This window comes from Liolophura sinensis, chromosome 11 (assembly GCF_032854445.1).
Source record: "Liolophura sinensis isolate JHLJ2023 chromosome 11, CUHK_Ljap_v2, whole genome shotgun sequence".
In the NCBI taxonomy this organism is placed as follows: Eukaryota; Metazoa; Mollusca; class Polyplacophora; order Chitonida; family Chitonidae; genus Liolophura; species Liolophura sinensis.
Window position 1 is genome coordinate 8,226,485 of NC_088305.1, and position 21,309 is coordinate 8,247,793.

A 21,309-nucleotide genomic window follows, 5' to 3' on the forward strand; every position below is an offset into this window, starting at 1 on the left:
AAAGCATATTACGAGGGAGTTGATGTGATGAATACTGGGCTATGACCCACTATCTAGTATAATATTTTGAGCATTTGGCTGGCAAAATGTATACTAGCTGAAGACTATCACATTCTGGATGAAACCAGCTGTAGAGGCTGGATACGATTTCCTTAGCACTCAGCAATGTTGAATGTCACTTTGTGGATGTGGCCAACCTTTGTTGTTCTTCTGCAAAACTACACCCATAGAACAAATGGGTCAGTTTTCAATCCTCACCTTTTCCCGTGCCATGGCAGCTTGGATACAAGTTGAATTAACCTTAATTCTCGAGTTTGCCCACAAAACCTAGTCGGCAGGAATGAACTACACACCTTACGCCTGAATCACTTTAGGTATGAGTTGTCACCCCTTGATGTCTGTTCCAGGTTTTACCAGCTTTTACAAGGCAGATCTAAAGGACACATAGGAGCACTAGAACAGCTGGGGTGTGTATCACGCGTGGAGATAATACTGAAGTGTACGGTTCCGTTTCAAACTAGCCAGCAGAATGACACGGCGGCCATACACATGAATGGATCCGGACCGAGCCTGGAGAAAACCACCTCCTTTCGACTGGACTTGAAACCTCGGCGGAAACAGCGAGTTATTTATTTGATAGGTGTTTTATGCCGTACTCAAGAATATTTCACTTATACGACGGCGGCCAACACTATGGTAGGAGGAAAACCGGGCAGAGCCCGGAGGAAACGCACCCACATACGGCCGGAGAGGAAGCCAGCATAAGCTGGACTTGAACTCACAGCGACCGCACTGGTGAGAGGCTCCCAAGTCATTACGCTGCGCTAGCGCGCTAACCAACTAAGCCAGGGAGACCCCAACAGCGAGTTACAATGGATAACATGTTTACATTCCAGTTAACAGAGAAAATTTCACTTTTCATTCAGTAACTAGGAATTTGTTTGTAAACAGCGAGTTACAATGGATAACATGTTCACATTCCAGTTTACAGATAAAATTTCACTTTTCATTCAATAACTAGGAATTTGTTTGTGTTGTCCAAAAAAAAAAAAAGAGTAATTACCTGGTGAAATAGGTGACTGAATAAAACCTAGTTTCACGTGCAATATTGAAAGAGAATCAGAAAATCTACGCTTATTGAAAATTCTTATATACTATATATATGTACAACAGACGAATTATTTTTAGTAGAATGACTATCATCCATAGTTGAAAATAAAACGCCTGTAACATCTGAAATTTTTTATCGCTTTTATGCTGCAAGTTTCGCAAGAAATCCGCCATAAATACCACCAATTAGACAAGCCCAAAATCGCAACAACTACGATGTCCCGCAACAGGTCGACCATAGAAGAATTTGCTGAGAAAGGTATTGCTTAATTTTGTCAATCGTGATATTGTATTGCCCTTAGGCCCCATGTTGAAAATCTGGATGTCAAAAACGATTGACCGACTGGTCTACATCAACACCACAATTTATTACCGCAAAAACTGGCGCGACAAGGTTATTCAATCAAACGCCTTCAGTCTAAGTTTCTTAAGCCTAAGCATAATTCTCTAGTAAGTATATAAGGACAGAGCATGCAGGATCCATGTCATTCAGTTTCAAGTCTAATTCCCCTAGCCACGGGACTAAAGGAAGTATATTCATCGTGTTGTATTGGATCGCGACGTTGGCTATATGAATAGTTGTAATCAAAGCGAAACTGAGATATATATGCTGATTAACGAAAACTTGTGCACGTGTACTACATTTAATATGGTACACGGTTTGAATAGTAATTTCATTTATTCACCGAGAACATGTTTGTGTCTTTCCAACAACAATATTAACTGCTGACTGCTTCTCTGTTCATGATTTAATCCTGATTTAGTACATTGATATGAATTATGACTATATTTTATAATTAACGTCTATGATTATTTTATATACTTTCTTAGTTCTTTAATGGTTTCTTTTAAACTTCGGTTTCGAAGTGACGTCCATTTTGTTTGACGGCCGGTATACGGATGTCTGGTTTGAAGCATAGATCTTTCAGTTTCGTCATCTGCAATATTTTTCGTTTTAAGACTAATCTCCTAACCAGGTTCCAGCTTTTGACATTCTTTTTTTATTTATTTTTTGTTTACCTTCCTACGCTTTCCAGATACAATGATTCCCAAAGCATGCGTAATCTTGATAGGAAAACGATATGTATCACTCACAATCACAAAAACGGCAAGCCATGATTTATGTTTATACTTTTATTTGATGTTCTGCCGTAGGCTCATACATATTTCATTTATACGATGGTAGTCAGTGGACAAAAACCTCTGTCCTACCTCAAGTACCTAACAAAACTGTTCACATAAAGCAGAGCACGAACCCACAGACAGCAGTATAAAAAAAACAACAAAGCACATACATATGCAATGTCCTACGTTTCGAACCTATAAACAATATATGTATACTCAGAATTGACCGTGCTGAGTTATGTCTGTTCTTTCCCTAAACGGATATCATTTTTGTTTATTTATTTTCTTTAATACTGTGCATCCATACATCATCTCCGAATGACCACTGCGTCTGTTATTTAGGCAAAAATCATATTTAGGAGTCAAAAGCCAGGGAAAGTAACATTTGCAGCCTTATCCTAGCAAACTCGGCGGAAATGGTGCGCATGAACGACAGAGTCTGTTACTGTAGGGTCAGCTCTACAGGGGACTGTTTTGGTAGTTTGCTAGTTGGAGTGACTTTCCCGTGCGTGGTTGATTGCCCTAGGCTAAACTCCGAGTCAGTTCTACTGAAATTGCAATTTTACTCAATAACTACAGAGTGACAGACAGATTTATTTGCGAAAACGGCGTGCTCTTTAGTTCGTTTTCTGACTCACCCACATCGGCCTTTCGTCACCGTACAACCTATGAGCGAGCTTCCTGAACAGAAAGTCTAACCGGCAGGCGGTGAGGCCTATAACCTGTATGGTGAGGGTGAAACCGTACAGAGCGCCAGCTATAAGCCCGTATATATTCAGTCTGGACAGGGGAGACGAAATACCAATGTAAAACACGGACAGAATGCACAGCCACAATAGGTTGATACTCATCAAGCCAACCGTACACCGGTTCCGCATCGTCCGCAATCTCTCGGCCAATTCCACTTTCCCCAGACCTGTATTCACATCGTTCCCCAGTAACGTGTTCTTCAGGTGTTTCCAGAATTCGTACTCTTTCTTCTCCTCTTCGCTGCCCTCTTGCATGGGTTTTAGTTCCTCAACAAGGCAGTCAGACTGAGATTGACTCTCGTCAGCGCCATCTGTAATTATAAAATCAAGGGTAGGTAACTGATTCCGTCGAGTGACACAAGGGTATGGTATTGTTAACTTCAACGATTTGTCAGAGCAGTATGATATTAGCAGTATACGTTTCATTACTTATTTCACTCCCGGTCTGTCAGCAACCTACGGATGGTCGTGGGTTTCAAGCTGCCTCTTCCCGGTTTCCTCCTACCACAAAGCTGATTGCAATAGTAGAAGTGAAATACTCTTGAATACGGCATAAATCACCAATCAAGTAAACTAATAAATAAATCTTACTCCCAGCCTTGAAAATATTTTTTCGTTTTTTGGCAGGGGCGACAATAATCAGTCGACGAAGGATTTTTCGTTGGAGACACTAGTCCTCTACAGATTTAACCCAATATTGCCCAGTAGGCCTTACGCCATAATCCTTAATTGATTATTTCACCAACATAACTTGCATATTTGTACGTCACACTGGTAAAAATTGTTCAATAACCTGCCGAAGGGGGGTGGTTCTTAAAAGTGATCGCCCTCGTATAAGTCAAAAATCTTCAGGAAAACAAATGTCATTCACGAGAATGAAGTATTATACAAATACTATGTAAAAAATGTCAGCGAATGTCATGTTTTTATCAGATTGGAATCCATGAGAATCGAGGCACTTATACGTGTAATGTTTTACTCAAGATATTTTCAGTTGCAGGATGGCGGCTAGTTTTACAGGTGGGAGAAAGCGGAATAGCTGAAGTAAACCACTAAATCTGAGGAGCTTTTTGGCGTTTTTCAACGTGTGACTTACGCAGTATGAGTGCAAGGTGGGAGTTCCCCAGCCTGCTTCATGTAAGATCATACACATTAGCTCCAAATCACCACCAAGGTTTTGAACATAATGGAAGCAAAAAAAAAAATGATAAAATTCCGCCTAAGAATGGAATTGAATTCACGTCTAGAGTGGCCTTACGAATAATAGGTAAACAGCTTAACCAGTTGGCTACGACCCGCTTCAGCCATCGATATGTATATTAAATATTCAAGTGTATGGCGTAAATCATAAATAATAAATAAATGAATGAAAAGTATTCACTCACCAAGTTCTTTTCGAGATTTTTTGTTCTTCCTTCTCCGAACGAAACACGAAAACACACAAGGGACAGCTGGTTTCTTAGCAACATTCTACAAGGCAAAATTTAAAAAGCGAATTCAAAGTCAGGAATAAATGATTACGATACATGTACTTGGCCAAACCGGGTCCTTCACCTGTTGGTGAGACACTCTGTATCTACCGTCATCGAATAAGTGAAAGTAAGGTCTAAAACTTATCAAATCAATAAATAAATCACTATACATATGAAATGCCCCATACGATCTATATATCCGTCTGACAATTACAGTTTTCAACACGCTTGAAAATAAAGAGACTGGCAAAGTAATACACAACACATAACAACAGAAATCGATATACGTCATGTCAGGACGCGACACACAGAATACAAGAAAGAATACCTAAGGACAAGAATCATAGAAAATTTAACCTCTTTCTATTAATTTTATTTATAGTGGAATATATGATTTTTCCTCAATTATTTGCTTATCATAACCTGTATCTGATCGTTAATTACATAGTGTATCATAATCCATTCTTTACGCACGAAAGACAATGTATCAGTTGTAAATATTACATCCTTTACAGAGCATGGCCAAGATGTGCATCATTTCATAACATAGGGAAAATATGTTTTGTCATTGTAATGTAATGTATAGATTTTATTCAGCTATCCAGGGAAGAATATGCGAAACTGTGTGGTGGATGTACCAGTGGGTCATAGCCTGCAGATCACAGTCACGTAATATTGGGAAATCCCCATCTATATGACCTACTTGTGCAAACATAGCTTAACAGAGTATTCTCCCTTGAATAGATGAGTAGGCCTATGTGTAAGAAGATCTTAATTGAAAATGCTAAAAGACAAAGTAAGAACAGGCGAGGAACATATGGTTGATAGATTGCTCTGGAGTTTTCTCAGGGTACTCATTTCAAAATAACGCAAACGCATTTGAATTCTTGCTGTGTTTGAATTTTAAACGATCTTACCGTGTCTCTTGTTCCCCAACTCTGGTCGACGATGTTACAGACTGCGTAGATTGGGAGGAGGATATGCATGGCAGGGAAAATAAAGACGTAAGCCAGACCGTAGATAATCATATAGGCTTCCCGAGGATGAAACACCGCAGAGTAAACCAGACTAATCGTAAGCATGAGGATAATGTAATGCTGTTGAAACTTCAAGTCACTGGCGATTATATCTGTGTGTGAGAGAGTAGAAACAGAGGGCAGTAAATAAAGAGGTGGAGATCTTTCCGTAGCGGATTTCCCAACCATATTACCATGGCCGGGTCAACAGAGCGTCCTCTTCGAAAGAAATCGAAAGCAAGATACGAGTTTAATCTCTAGTCAAGCCGTGTGAAAATTTAAATTGACAATCTTTGTTAATACTTCCGTCCAACTATGAGCTACAGGTTAGTCTTGACTAGGTCATCTAATTGAATGTATATGTATGCTTGGGGTTCAACTCCTCTAATTGAAATCTTTCAGCGCTGTTATACTGATGACATGTTTTCATCGTTGTGCTTTCACTTTTCACGTAACATACTAGAAGTTAAACGTCACAAGAATATTTTCCCCAGGATATTGAATTCAGATTGCCTTGGGATGTTGCACTTCCATGCATGAATAATCCTAATCATATGAAAAATTCGTATGAATTCGTGGAGCACCAATTATTATAAATAAATAAATAAATAAATAAACAGACACGAAACCAGCCAGCCAAACAGACTAGAGCACAGATACCCACGCAGAGTACTAATCACAATGGCACACAGACAGACAGCCAGGCACTGGCGCGCAGACAGACACACGGGAACATGTCATCTATTCTTATACATGGACAGATAGGCACGGAGGTAGGCAGACAAACTGACTTGCAGACAGACAGAAATGCAAGAAAAAAGAATACATATACAAAAACAGACATGGAGAAAGAAACTGAAAGACGGACAGAGAGACGGACTGACTGTGAAGCTCCGATAAATGGACAAATAACAACTTACGCACCTTCGATTATTCCTTTGATAATGGAAGTTGAACCCCAGACCACGATAGCGAAAAACGTGCAGCCCATGACAGCTGTCAGCCCGATCGTGAACAATGTCTGAGCTCGCACAGACGCCCGGGTGCAGAAAATGGAATAGAGGAAGACGACGAAAGCGAGGGGCACAGTAGTGTAGATATAGGGTATGTCGAACACCAAGTCCATACCCGCCGTAATCATGACAATGGCCGAGCCCGGCGTAATGATGTTGTTGAGGAACATGTTGAGCAGATAGGCCACATAGACGAACGTGAAGCACTCGTTGTTACGTATAAGGCGTTTGATATTCTGAACTACAAGTAAGGCGTTGGCGACGTCAGAAAGCACCCAGCGGCGCCGCTGTTTGAGGAACTCGTCGAAAGTGTCTGGGCAGTAGGTGGTGTTGTGAGCGAAAGACGAGTAGCGGAGCTTCCAGCCGTGGATCATCATCAAGGTGGCCATCCAGCGGTCTTCACCTGCATATAATCAATTTATTTGATTTGTGTTTTACGCTTTACTCAAGAATATTTCACTTATACGACGGCGGCCAGCATTATGGTAGGAGGAAACCGATCAGAGCCCGCAGAAAACCCACGACCATCCGCCGGTTGCTGAAGACGTTTCCACGTGCGGCCGGAGAGGAAACCAGCATGAAATGGACTTGAACTCACAGCCACCGCATTGGTGAGAGACTCCTGGGTCATTACACTGCACTAGCGCGCTAATCAACCGAGCGCATATAATCAAAACCATAGCGGTTTTAAGAACGGCAACGTTTCAGTGATGCAAAAACGTTGAGGTTTGTGGTTGAATGTATACAGAACAAAGCCGTGCGAAACCTCATACTTTCTCACATCACCTGGCGTTCAGGGCACAGAGAAGACAAGACCTCTTGAATACAACGATATACCAGTACACCGTACATGAATCAATTACACGTAGAGAAAATTGGCGTGACAGAACATATACGCGTTCCGTCTCACAGAGGAAAAATAACCAGAACTCAGTGACGTCATGTTTAAGTTTCTGTATGGATTTAGTTGTCACCTGCATACCAAGTGTCTTACCAGTGTCTTTGACGTAAACCGTGAATGGCGTCAGCGTTGGTTTCGAGTACTTCGCCATTACTTGACGAATGGCCGTGGCTCTATACAAACTGAAGCAGCCGGGGGCACACATCACGGATCCGATTACGTTTTGGGCGTTTTTGATCATCCAAAAGTCTGAAGTAACAAAGCAAATTAATGTTTTACATGATTTTCCTGTGACTATGAAATTCCTTTGGCAATGGGCGCATTAAGCGAAGTATCGAAATCACAATCCGCAAAACAATATTCAACGTCAAATTCATAGGCTATATGTTTATGGACTATCATGCTAACAGCGAAGGCACCTTCAGCACTGAATAGGTACAGGTATCCATGTTTACAATGAAACACACACAAACGTGGCAAAGCACACAACAAACCGTTTTCAATGGGATAAGCCTACAGAGTCATTTCAGCTCATAAAAATGATGGATTTACTTATGTATTTGATCTGCGTTTTACGCCATTCTCAAGAAAGTTTCACTTATGCGGCGGCAGCCAGCATTGTGGTGGAAGGAAACCGGGCAGAGTGGTGGAAACCCATGACGCCCAGATTGGTCGTGGTAAATTGATGGAACGAATAGAACTACATTTACATCTGTATCTAGGATGTAAAAGTAACGCACACTTTCTAGCATATGTCTGAAACTATCACCTGTATGTACTCTCGTTGCCAATGGTCATAATTCACAATGTTATCCATTGCTGAAGATAAGGTCAATTTAAAGTCAATAATTAATAACTGTATGAATGAGGCCGCTATTTGTACTTGAGGGGGGTACAAATTAACTAGTAGACAACCGGATAACGGAGGCAACAGGAGGGCAAAAAGAAATTTTTTTTTTTTGGTTAAAACAATGTCAAACAAATTCTTGTTCACTTACCCTTTGCATATTCAAAAATCTGGTGCCAAACAATTGGACCGTTCTTTTTTCCGATTGGATGTGTTCTCCCGCAGGCACCCCCAAGACGTTTGTCCCAGTTGCACAGGTTTAAAAGTTCCAAGACTGCTTCCGGTTTAAATTCCATGTCGGCATCCGTTGCCAGGATGTACGTCTGATCATCGCTCCAGATTGGATCCTCGAACTGAACCGCGTTAGTGGAAACCGAATCAACGACAGGATCAGCCATGGGTTTTTTCATCTCATCCCACGTGCAGGACAGCGTTTCTGGTTTACTTTCAGCACTGGTTGATTTCGGCAACTCTACTTCGAGACCAGATTCCTTTGTTTCAAGTGGACGTTTCTCCTTTTTATCCGCTCCGCCAGATTTTTGTCGAGATCTCTTCCTTTCCACCGATGGGTGTTTGTCCGTTATCTGTTTTCTTATGTCTTTGCCGATAGCTTCGCTACTGAAGGCTTTTGTGGACTCTTCAGAAGAGGAGTCGTCAGCTTCGAATCCTTCGTTGACGATTCCGTCATCGGAGGATCCATTCTGATGACAAGAATCGGACGTTGATCCTTTTTCTCCTTCACACTCCGTGTCTCCGCCAGTAGAGCCGCTTACCGACGATGCCGTCTCATCGGAAGCGCTTGATCCCAAACCTTGATCATCACTGTCCTGTTTTTCCGTGCTGTTGTCCACTTGAGTATTGTGGAGGTCCACGGGAGTGGGATAACCAATTTTGTCCAGCTTCTGAGCTAACACACCTTTCTTCTCTTCGCAGACAGTTTCGTCGACATAACCAGGGTTCAGATAATTTATCAGATGAGCGTTTTTCCTCCATTCTATTTCACTGGAATAATCAACGAACATTTGACCTTGCTTAGGCTGCTGTTGACGCAGAATTTTCCTCTCGCGTTCTGACAACATTTCAGTCCTGTACCGCATCATGTAATTTATGTACATAGCCTGAGACCAGCGCTTTTTGGCTTTTACTTTCTTTGGATCTTTCAGATGAACACAGAGCGGAAGACCGCCTCGTAAAGTCCAGCTGATTTGTATACCGTAAGGTGTCTCGAAGCGAGTTGCGTCGTGAATTTTCAACTCCAACTTTTCCGTGATTAAGGAAACGAGCTGTTGAGCGAATTCTTTCAGCACTAAACCATCACAGCCATTGTCCATAAATACATGCGCTTCCAGTTTGACATTTTTGAACTGGTCGCTGTCAGAAAGTTTCTGAATACTCATTAAAATCCGCTCCATCTCGTAATCGGCTTCGTGGTACATTGTCGTGCAGACAAATATTATACTTCTAGACTGCTCCGCGTACAGTTTAGTCTTCGGAATCCTACCGAAGCCATCCGCTCTGTAACTCAGAAAGAGATACTGGTCGAAAAACACACTGTTCCAACCGTAGTTCAAGAACATAACTTCAAAAGGAGCATTCAAAAGTTTTGGCTTTTCCACCATTTCGGAACACTTGATGACGAACGGTATGGCCCAGATCAAAGCTGTTATCCCGGCTGCGGCCAGAAAGGGGACAAGAGGGCCAAAGCCTCGCAACTCGTCCACAGTATATACGTGAGGACCCAAGTACGTTAAGCACAGGGCAATCGTTGTCAGCGTGGATAGGATCATGGGTAGACAAAGGCCAGCTAAAGGTAGGCAAAGTCCAACGGCAGCGTATGATAATCCGTGGGAGCCAAGGCCGCTGAAAAAATTCATGAGCAGTGGAAAAAGTATATCTCTGTTTGCAAGACTGGGCAGTCTCTGTTTAAACTGATCGTACACATAGCCATAAGTTTGGTTAGCATAGCTCAGCTTGATGTATATCAATAAACATGTTACGATGGCAATCAGTTTTACCAGATGATACAGGCCCTGAATCCTTCGGGGTGTGTTTTCCAGACCGTATTTCGTCGTCAGAATTTGCATCTGAATTCTAGGAGACCACACAACGGACAGGCAGAACAGGGTTACCCCTAAGCAGGTTGCTTGGAACCAGGTAACGCAGCCGGTGAAGTACAACACGCAAGCTAGGAGCGCTGGTAGAAACAACGTTATGAGGCTGAAGACACAGCTGCAGGCACGGGGGCAGGGCGATTCTGCCTCCAGCTCAATGATGTCGTTCTCAGGTTTCCCCCTTTCGATGGTATACTCTCTAGACTGGGGAGGTACAAAGTGTATATTAGCTCATATCAAACAAAATGGCTGTGGTGTTCCGTTTCATAAATTCATCACAAACCAAATAATTGGTCAAATAAGTGGTTTCCAAGGAATCAATTAGCAAACACGGCAAATACCGCTGAAATATGACGGAATACAAAGATGTAGCTCATGGACATGAACGTAGTAACGGTTTTGAGTGACGTGTTTCTTTACAGCTTGGAACGGACTTGTGTAGGCCTTAATTATTGTGCGGTCACATCCAATGCCATAACCCATCTTCTGGGGCTTATTGATCTAAGTCGTTCGTGGCAAGATCTGTCTGCAACCTGCGGATGGTCGTGGGTTTCCCCAGGGCTTTGCCCGGTTTCCTCCCACCATGATACTGGCCGCCGTCGTATAAGTGAAGTGTTCTTGTGTACGGCGTAAAACACCAATCAAATAAATAAATAAATATCTATCTAAATATGACGGAAACAACACGTTTCACCAAGACATACTGTCAATTTGGGGATACCGTATGTAGATGATACTGAACAGTGAACGCCTCTTATTGGAACGCGGAAAGTACAGGGTATATGTGCTACGGAACACTGAAAGTCATGAAGTCATGAAAATTGCCATTTTGTCTCTTTCCGGAAGTGATAACGCCTTTGAAAAGGTTAAAAGGAAGTATTCCGGTATCCAAAAACATTCCTTGATACATGCACGTGTCCATCAGAAGGCGTGTCATATATTGGAAAAATTTTACATTGGCCAAGGCTGTCGGTTTTTTGACATTAATTATTTGTTTATTTAATTGCACTTCATGTAAGATTTCATGAAGTGCTGAACAAGCCGTATAGATTGCTAACTGCACCATTTAGACCCAAGAACAGCTGCAGCTGGATAGTTTCGTCGATTCATATAAAACGCAATCAAACTTTACAGACTATCAACCAAAATAAAACGAGTTGATGCAATTTAAACTTACTCTATAGTTTGGAATAATTCTGACTTCATTGGGTATGCTAAGTACCCGTGGTGGTTTCCCACGCTTTAACCTGGCTTCCTGCACAAGTAAACCTTCATCACCGACAGGGAAGCGAAACAGGGTGCAATCATATAAAGTAATAATTCGATGACCCATACCGATTCCTCCAAACTTAAACAGTTTGCACGGAAAATATTTTGTGATTAGTGACTTACACATACCTTACTCCTTGTAATCAAATCCTGCAACATGGGAATGGCGAAGACAGCATTCAGAAGCGGTAGTAAAACGTAGACCGGAAGCAGTGCAGCGACCTCTATCGTAAAAACCACAACGCATGTTCCCTCCACGATGCTGAGAAAGACGCCCTGCATAGTAGAGAAAAGTTTTCCCCGTTGCTCTTCGTATATGGGACTAGAAAAGTCTAGAATTTTTGATAAAGACGTCCAAAACAAATACTATTCATACCAATGTATACCAATAGTATACAATTTTAAATGTCTCATTTGAGTCGGTGAGTGAGTGCTTGGGGTTTAACGTCGTATTTAATAAATTTTTCAGTCATATAACGACGAAAGAGTCCTTAGAGTGCATGTAGTTCACCCCCTTGTTAAAGGACAGATTTCCACCGCTCTTTTATCTCGTGCTTCTTCAACAAGACGACTTTTACCGAAGGCAAGTAAGCCGCCCCGTCGAGCCATTCTACTTAAGCGGGTCAACCAGTCGTTGCACTATCTCCTTCATGCTGAACGCCAAGTGAGGAAGTTAGAACTTCCTCTTTTAATGTCTTAGGTATGACGCGACCCAAGATTTACCCTGGATCTATCGCCTCCTTAAGCGAAAGCTTGTTTCATTTGAAACTATCCAGTTCATGCTGGCTTCCAGCAACCTGCGGACGGTCGTGGGTTCCCCCCCGAGCCCTGCCCGGTTTCCTTTCACCATCATAATGTCGCATAAGTGAAATATTCTTGAGTACGGCGTAAAACACTAATCAAATAAATAAATAAATAAATAAAATAAATATTTGAAACTATGTAACTATTGACTTATCATAAAACTCACCAGATGTTAATAAAAAACATGTGTTCTTTTAAAGGATTCCAAAATTTAGATACAGTCGAAAAGACAAATTTTACCAGTAGCATATCTTTCCAGTGCGGAAGTTCTGGTGTATTTGACTTCGTCAAATAAGATATGTTCCAGAACAGCTGGATCAGCGAGAACAGGTAGGGTGCAAGAACAAGCATGGCGACTGTCAGGTATCTGAAAAAAAATGAACCAACGACACATGTGTGAAAAGTAGAGTCTAGAAATTTTTTTTACAGAAGACGTTGTAGTACTTTATGTTTTACATATATATGATTGGGGTTGAATTTCGAAATTCTTCACTTATACAAACACACGCATGAAGTGTAATGCATATTGTCAGTTTCACTTTTGACATAGTGAATTTTCCAAAAAGAAACACATCTAACTTATACTTGGATGAACTACGACTTTTGGCCTGGTATAATCGCCGAGTGAGCTTGTATTGCTCACGTTTTTTTTAGACAGTCAGTATCGCGAATTGCAACCCTGTCGGGTTAACATCAGTGAATTGCTTTTATTTTCTTTCATTCGCATGATGACAGAGACCCAAGTTTTCACTTTGTTTGATGTCTTAGTTCCAGGGTGCTTATTTAGATTGCTCCTTTAGAAATTACTCTATGAAGCATTCGCCTGTCCGATATGTCCATTTGGCCATCTGTTATTTGATTGCATGATGTACAATCATCCAAGAATATAGTTTTACGCAGGCTTAATTAAGTTGGATTGCCTTACTCTTCCATGGAGTGTGTTTTCAGATCTCTACGTTCTAAAATCCTCATAGGCTATTGCTGCCTTCTTATTACAATGTAAGAAGTTCTAACATATTGTCTTGTAGTTAGTACAGGGCTTACTTAACTCTGTGTAACTTTGTATTGTTTAGTACAGTATTTACTGAACTGCTTGTAACACTGATCTAATGGCCTCCGCTTCTCAGCACTAATTGTCCTTTACATATCCAGTTTTCCTGCTCATGCATCTTTCTAAAACCGCCTCTATCCGTGTAATATATGTTCGTCCATGTCTAAGTGTCTGTGTGATATCTGTCTATTTGCACTTACAATGTATGTTAACAATAAGACAAACACAAAATCGTGTTGATTACGAATGGCAAGTTTCCCCACCCCCCACTCTTTTCTCGCTATTGGCACATATAATGCAGTATGAACTGTTGAAATTCTGCTAAAAATGATGTCCAGTTGACGATTGGCAACACACTGGCTGTAGCCTTACCCAGTCTCAATGCTGATTGCGGGATTACGTAACACTCGAAGGGTCCAGACAAAGGAAACTTTTTGTGACGTCACAAATACCATCATGAGAACAAATACCACCGCGGGAACTAGGCCCTGAAATGGATTGAGGGAAATTCTGATGAATGGAACACATGTACATTTAACAGATTCCGTGTAGATGTTAAGTTTACCACAGCAAAAACAATAGGGAGAATCCAAATGTCAACGAGGTCTGCCTGTAGCGTTAAATCGAGTTGTGTTTATGGGTAATTAGTCTTATGCGACATGCAAACGGCTCAAATTTAATTTATTCCGGATTGCCAAATGCTGTTTCCATGTTACAAACTATGTATCTTAATATGTTCCGCTGAATATATGAAACGTATGGTCAGGTATCACACAACCTTTGCAGCCTGATTCCCAGCTAACCTTTTCACAGTTGTGCAAGATTTTGTCTAATACAAATCTTAATACGTACATTACTAGGTTTATTCATGTCTTTCCAGTCCACGTATATATTACTACATCACGTAACTCACTGCTCAGATATTTGATTCAGCTGTTAAATTTATCTACGAAATATACTTTTTTATTTATTTGACCAGGGTTTGACGCTGTACCCAAACATATTGCGTTTGCTTCGCTGTGTGCACGGCGGTCAATAGGTGGGGGAAACCTGGCAAAACTCGTGGAAAAGTTCGTATAATTGTTTATGCAATAGAGCCATTTTCATTCCACTGGATCAACATAACACGCACTCCATTATCTCTGTTTTGATGCGTAAGGATGCACATACTGGATGTTTGTCTGGTGAGTCTAGTTTGAGTCTGGTGAGGATCTATGTTCTATCCGATTCCCCTGAAGCAATAAACTTATAGCTGCTATGACATAAGTGAATTTTCCTTGAACACAGCATAAAACACCATTCAGATTTATTTTATTTACTTGATTGGTGTTTTCCGCCGTGCTTAGGGATATTTCTTAAGTGGCCAGCTACTTTTTAAATTATATAGACTTATGGTGGGAAGAAATGGTGCATAGCCAGGGGGAAGTAAAACTACGACCATGCGCAGGTTGATGGAAAACAGCCGGAGAGGAAGCCAGCGTAAGCTGGACTTGAACTCACGTCAACCGCATTGGTGAGAGGTTCCTGGGTCATTGCGTCGCACTTGCACGCTAAATACCTCGGCGACGAGATATCAGTCAAATTATTAAATAAATAAATTCGGTAAATAACCATAAAAAGACCGGTTGTCAAAATATAGTAAAAAAAGGTTACAATACCTTACTAATCCACCCCATGGTGATTGCCTGGTATGTAGTTACTGCCTCTTGTTACGATTCCTCAGCTAAATGGCATACACAAATAAAAGAAAATAACACTGCGATAAGCTTGTAGCCGTCCGTGTTCCTTCCACTAGAAATCTCCCACTGTGGTTTTGATGGTTGACGATGAACGTAGACTGTAACGATCTACCAAGAGCTTCACGTAACTCTTCTAATCATAGATAATTACTCCCGGCAGAATTAATTTTTACCTAAAAATAAAAATCTTGAAGATACAAAAAAGGAACTGAGAGATGAACTGGGATAAACTTAAGCCGCAGAGATAACTATGTAGAACTAATTCAAGTGTTAGTGCCTTGTTAACTCCCAGTCCATTGAGAAGGGTCAGGTATTCACGGGGGAGCTTACGAGGATCAGTCCGGTAACCTTTGATTAATAACCCCTGAGTCGGCACTGCGTCAGCATCACCTACCCTAGTCTAAAGCCGACCGTCAAACCATTCACTCCAGCTTTCAAATCGCATTTATACAGACCCCGGGAAAGGATGTGATCGTGTCGATGACGTCACAGAGGTCATCTGGCTGCGGAAGTGAGGTCAGTTAGGGACACCTATTTCACGCAGGAGCGTTAGCATGATGTTGTGACTCTCTGTTACCCGCGTATTTTGCGGATCGCCATATCGATGTGGTGAGCTGAACGCCACTTTTCTTAACGACATAGTCTACAGCTAGTACACACACATGTCAGCTTTCTGACGCAGAAAAAAAAAACTGAATCCCTTTTTCGGTTCATTGAGTATAACTGATATTAACTATTTATATTTCACCTCAAAAAACGATTAAAATCGTGCGCACGAAGAAACGAACCTGTAGTTTCACATTGATTCCAGGGGTTGTGTACTTTGTCTAATATCTTAGCATTTACACGAACGGTTAAGTGTGTAATAATTGTTATGACAGCACAGGATTTTGAGTAATTCTAATTATGTGACGTCTGATAAATTACAACTAACATTACCGCATTTCTCTTACCTATTGTTCTAAAACCATGGTGTAAGTGATCATGTAAGTTGCTACACTTTAAGCATGTACATGAGCAGTTAGAAAAAAACCTCTAACTGAGGTAAATTGACAAGATAATATAATAAAAGACAGTATTTTACCATGCCATTACTTGTGAGTATTTGCCAATTATCACACTGTCGTCGCTGCTCTGATGTTACTCTCTATATACAATGTCTTTTATGATTGGATTAATTGAATGACTTAATGGTTTGTTCATTTACATTCATTACCGTATTATATCAACTGGTTGGCTGCGATTCATAGCTATTTCCAACCAAAACGATCATCTGCGCTACTGAACAAAACACAAGAAGTGTATCTCCGAAAGACGAGAGCTTTATTTTGATTTAATTATTCAGCATTGTTTTCCCCGTCATCGTGACTTCATATTTCGGCATTTTGTTTTGTCATTATTTTACCTTCATATTTTGGCATTTTATTTTACCATCATCATGACTTCATATTTCGGTATTTTACTTTGCCATCATTTTGATTCGATACTTTGGCATTTTATTTTTGTTATCATAAATCAATATCTGGTCATTTTATTTTACCCTCAGCAGCACATCACCTCTTGCTGGCGGCCAAATAAAATGCCGATTGTTTAGTTAAAACTAAGGTTTCGGCGTTACACAACTTTTCTGTGGTACAACATGATCTATTGGACATTTCTGAAAAATCTCCCCAGGGACATTTGCACTTTGATAAGGAAGTCTTTCTAGAATTATAAGCAATCTTTACCTGTTACAGGCGGATTTGATGAAGAATTCAAAGGGGAGACACGCTCGTGTTTGAGGGGTTGATATTTCCTCTCCTGACTTTGCCAGACAAGTCCCGAGCACGTACCACTTGTCTAGCTAGGTCAAGACACCCAAGCTGGGGTTAAACGGCGCGGACCAGCAAACGTTTGTTTGATTACGAGCCTGTCGATTTCACATTGTGTTTTCAAAAAATGTGGTGTGAAATTCGACGGTAGCGGAAAACAGCTATATGACAATAGTTGCTTCAGAGACAGATGATTTATTTATTTATCTGACACTTGTTTTACGCTGTAGTGAAGAATGTTTCACCTGAACATCGGAGGTCAGCATTGTGGTGGGATGAAACCAGGCAGAGCACGGATGAAACCCACGACCATGCGCAGATTACTGGCAAACCTTCCCAAGTGCGTCCGAAGAGGAAGCCAACATGAGTCGGACGAACTCACAGCGATCAGGTTGATGAGAGGCTCAGTGGTCATTGTGCCGCGCAGCACGCAAACAACTAGTCGACGGCAACCTCAAATGTCTTCCTGAGGAGAGGAAGAGTTTAGTGCCAAAACTCGCTTAAAAAGTTTTTTATTTCAGAGAAGGAGGAAACTGGAGTACCCCGTGGTAAATCACCGACCTATGGCAAGTTTCTGACGTAGTTGTTTTCCTTTTTTCAAACCGCTTGGTAAGGATATAAACCAAATTTCAATCTGGACTACTTTAACCGGAATTCCGGTGACGTGTCAGTCGTACCCTACACTCTTCAGTCTATAATGAAAAAGGCAAAACAAGGTTGCCATGACGTAACAGCGGAACAAGGTTTTCAATTGGTGAAAATCACAAACTTAGTGTCCTTTTGATTTTCTCGATGTGTTTGTTGTTGGCGATTTTGAAAAGTACGCTTTTTTGCACTTTGGGTGGGGTACGTTATAAATGAATATATACGTTTGGCCTAACGTTGCATTTTAAGTTAAGTATCGAATGAGCCGACAGGGCCGTTATAGCATTCTCTATTCAGAAACCTTTTACAGTGAAACCGCGAGTTTAAACCCAGCTTTCCTTTGTGGCTGCATTCATTTGGAGATTTGTGCGATGCGTGACGAGGCCTTGGTTTCATTGATGTGCCTGGATGGTTTTTCTGGCTAGGGATCCTAACCCATTTCATTGGAATGAGGGGTGAGAATGGTGCAAAGTAAGAAGAAAATGCATCTGTAAAAAAATCACAATTCTGATATTAAGTTGTAAACGGCAGTAAAGGAAACCAGCGAACTGAAATGGAAGGTATCTTACAGAAAATACCAAAATTCTTCAATATGACGTTAAACGAAACGCTAAAATTCGTGAATATGGCGTAAACAACAAATAAAAAAAAATGCTTTCATAATATAACAGGGGAGTTTTGTTATTTTTTGTCGTTAATGGTAAAAACAGTTTCTTGAGATCGTGAAAAAATGTTAGGCCACCATGGTTAACATTAATTTACCGATCACCAGCCTCACCATGTTCCGAAGGCACAAAGGACACCTCCCCTTTTCTTTAGAAATTCTTAAACTGAAAAACGTTCTGCTTCTCAGTATTCACCATCTTTTGTCTACTCTAAACTACTCCATGAGAAATTTTGTTCTAACCCCCATTTTACAGCTGCCTAACATTTTTGACTGGTCACAGGATACAGTAGAACTTTGTTACCTTTAGCTATAAAAGAGTTCAAACTCGTATTTCCGCATTCGTTTCAATTTCCGTTTATGTGACATACACACTTATCTTCCCCTGCGAGTAACCATTTATGAGTAACGCGTGGAAAAGTCGACAACTAGTCGGTTGTTTACTCCGTGCAATCCGGTGTTCGAAACCTACAAATCTGTGTAAGTAAATAGTAAAAATGTAGGGCACTAACCAATCAATAAATTCATCGCAGCTAGGCATAATATAAAATTTGTTAATTTTCCATAGAGGATCACTAATATTTGATGACACCCTCATTTATGTTATGGTATGTTAACCACATACGTCTTCGCGGTTTATTCATATTGCCGTCAAAATTTCCCATAGCAATATGCAAAGGCTTTTAGATGTACGTTAATTTCACATGTCACAAGTACACATGAAAGGAATAACGCGTAGCTGCCTTAAGTCAGAATAGTCGTTTGCAGAAATGCATGTCATTTCTCACCTTTTCGTACCATCAAGAAAATGCCGTCTATGAGTTATTAAATATTTTCTTTCATCCGCATACTTTGTCGCGGGATTGAGTCCTGTCGTTCCTTCATGTATCTGACACAACAGAATATCAAGTTATCTTGTCCTTTGCTTCAGAGGAAGCCGTAGTTACACGGGAGTGTACCGTTACTTCTCTTCCGACACCTGTCTAATATTTTTAGCATCAGTATTTTAATGAAACAGATGAAATGCGTTTTACTATTTGTAGAGAGCTAAAGTAAAGATTAGCGTGTTCAACATGCCAGCATTTAGATAAGACAGCTTGGGCTTAAGTGCGAGTCTAAAGGTCAATCGAGGTAAAATGGCGAAAGCTGCCCAGGTTTGCCCGTGGTATACGTCCTAAAGGATCACAACTTCCCCTATACATTCAAATTCCTGCGCGATGTCAGAAAAAAGCTGATCTTCGACGAAATGTGGGATATAATAAGAGTTTCTCTTGATATTTTCTCTCCTTTTAGACTGAACCTGTTGTTCCCCGGATGTGGCATATCAATGTAGTGCACACAGCAGTGAATCAACTGAATTATTTTATGAGTTTAGAGTAAAAAAAATGGGGGGAGGGAACTTTGTGTCCGAGAAGCTAGCGTGTTAGCACAGTACAAGATTACTGAAACCTTCCAGCAATGTGGCCGCTATGAGTTTAATGTCTTGTCTCTCCGGTTATACTTGGGAAGGCCTGCCAGCAATATGTGGATGGCTTTTGGCATCCCGCGGGCTCTGCTCGTGTTTCCTCCCGCAATAATGGTTGTCGCCGTGGTACGAATGAAATATTCTTGAATAAAACACCAAATAAATAAATAAATAAATAAATAAAATTGCATCTGATCAGGCTTTGGAGCACTACTGTGGCTTCCATTAGTTAGCTTGTTTATTGAACGCCATGCTCAAGAATATTTTACTTATGCAATAGTGGCCATATTCGTGAGTAGAGGAAAAAAAGAGTGCGCTAAGCAAATCACCGACATTTTGCAAATTTTCCACGTGTCACTTACAAATTTGCATAGCAGACTTGACAGGTGTAGATAAATGGGAACGAATTTATTTGTTTGATTGTAGATGATTTACGTCGTTCTCAAGAATATTTCACTTGTGTTTCTTCTTAACTTAACAGCAAAAAAAATGTGTACAAAGTCAAATAATTCATAAACGGTTTAATAACTGAAACATTCTTGAATGCTAATTAAAGATTTAACAGTTTATTTTAATTTGTCTCAGTGCAAGTTTTTGTATTACACATGGAAAGCAATAGATGTACAGTTCACGCGCAGTTACTATTCTGATTTGGCTACGGTTCATTTTAATAAATGAAGCGTTAGTAATTTGGTCTACAACATCGCCCTCACACTAACTTTAGTAACTTTAGTCAGACGCATACGGCGCACAGGGTTTAGCATCGTGATGTAATACGCCGGAAATATGCACACGTATCACTAACGGGCGCTGCGGTTTCTCGCGAGATTACAAACGGATATGACTTGATTATGTGTGATTAACAGTCAAAATTATCTCTGTTGATTGGAGTGTGTAAAGGGCAGAACGCTCAGGGAGAAGAGTGCAAGTGATCAAGTCAGAGGCTGAAGACATCAGTTCGTGGCACCGACTGCCGAAATACGTTTTTCTTTTTCTTTCAGTTTTTTATTAAAGATTTTTTTCTTCTTGTATTAGTCCATACGCCCTGTTATAAATCCCATTCGGTAATAAACGATCATCCCGTTAAGGGATGTATAGCCGTTTGTATAAGATCTTAGCACGTTTGACTTCATCAAGCAGTCGTTGACGGTCCCCATAAACGTGTTGTTGGAGCGTCACACCTCACTCCGGCTTCTCGCCGACGGATGGGGCTTCTACGCTCGGCTCGGTGACGCTCTCCGCCCGGCACAGCCAACACAAAATCCGCTTAGAGCTCTGGGCTAATATCCTCAGCAAGTTACGACCAACAATTATAACACTGGCCCAGGACATGTCTTGTACTGTTCCGGGCGAGCTATTAAACATACATCATCTTGAAGAACAGCGTCATCGAGTTCAAATGCACACATTCATTAGAATGTGTACACTGTGTGTTCATGCATTAGAATGTGTACATGCAGCAATATCGTGAGGACATTTTAGGCATGTCTCCATTTGTGTTTCGCCTGGATTGTATA

The 21,309-nt window shown here is 40.9% G+C and overlaps 1 protein-coding gene across 1 annotated transcript; it reads right to left on the reverse strand.

Annotated features, from left to right (window-relative positions):
- Window positions 1-2,852: 2,852 nt before the first annotated feature.
- Window positions 2,853-13,923, reverse strand: LOC135477821 (uncharacterized). The gene is made up of 9 exons (XM_064758026.1): window positions 13,841-13,923; window positions 12,658-12,784; window positions 11,743-11,889; window positions 8,385-10,548; window positions 7,480-7,635; window positions 6,397-6,888; window positions 5,374-5,585; window positions 4,370-4,454; window positions 2,853-3,295 (listed from the first exon to the last, which is right to left on the reverse strand). Exons 1-9 carry the CDS (start codon window positions 13,921-13,923, stop codon window positions 2,853-2,855), a joined length of 3,909 nt encoding a protein of 1,302 aa, XP_064614096.1.
- Window positions 13,924-21,309: the final 7,386 nt, after the last annotated feature.

Coding starts and splice junctions, on each gene's coding strand:
- LOC135477821 (XM_064758026.1), bottom strand. CDS start 13,923: ATGGTATTTGTGACGTCACAAAAAGTTTCCTTTGTCTGGACCCTTCGA. Junction 12,785..13,840: donor GCAATCAGCATTGAGACTGG/GTAAGGCTACAG, acceptor ATTTTTTTTCAG/ATACCTGACAGTCGCCATGC. Junction 5,586..6,396: donor TATCAAAGGAATAATCGAAG/GTGCGTAAGTTG, acceptor TCTCACACACAG/ATATAATCGCCAGTGACTTG.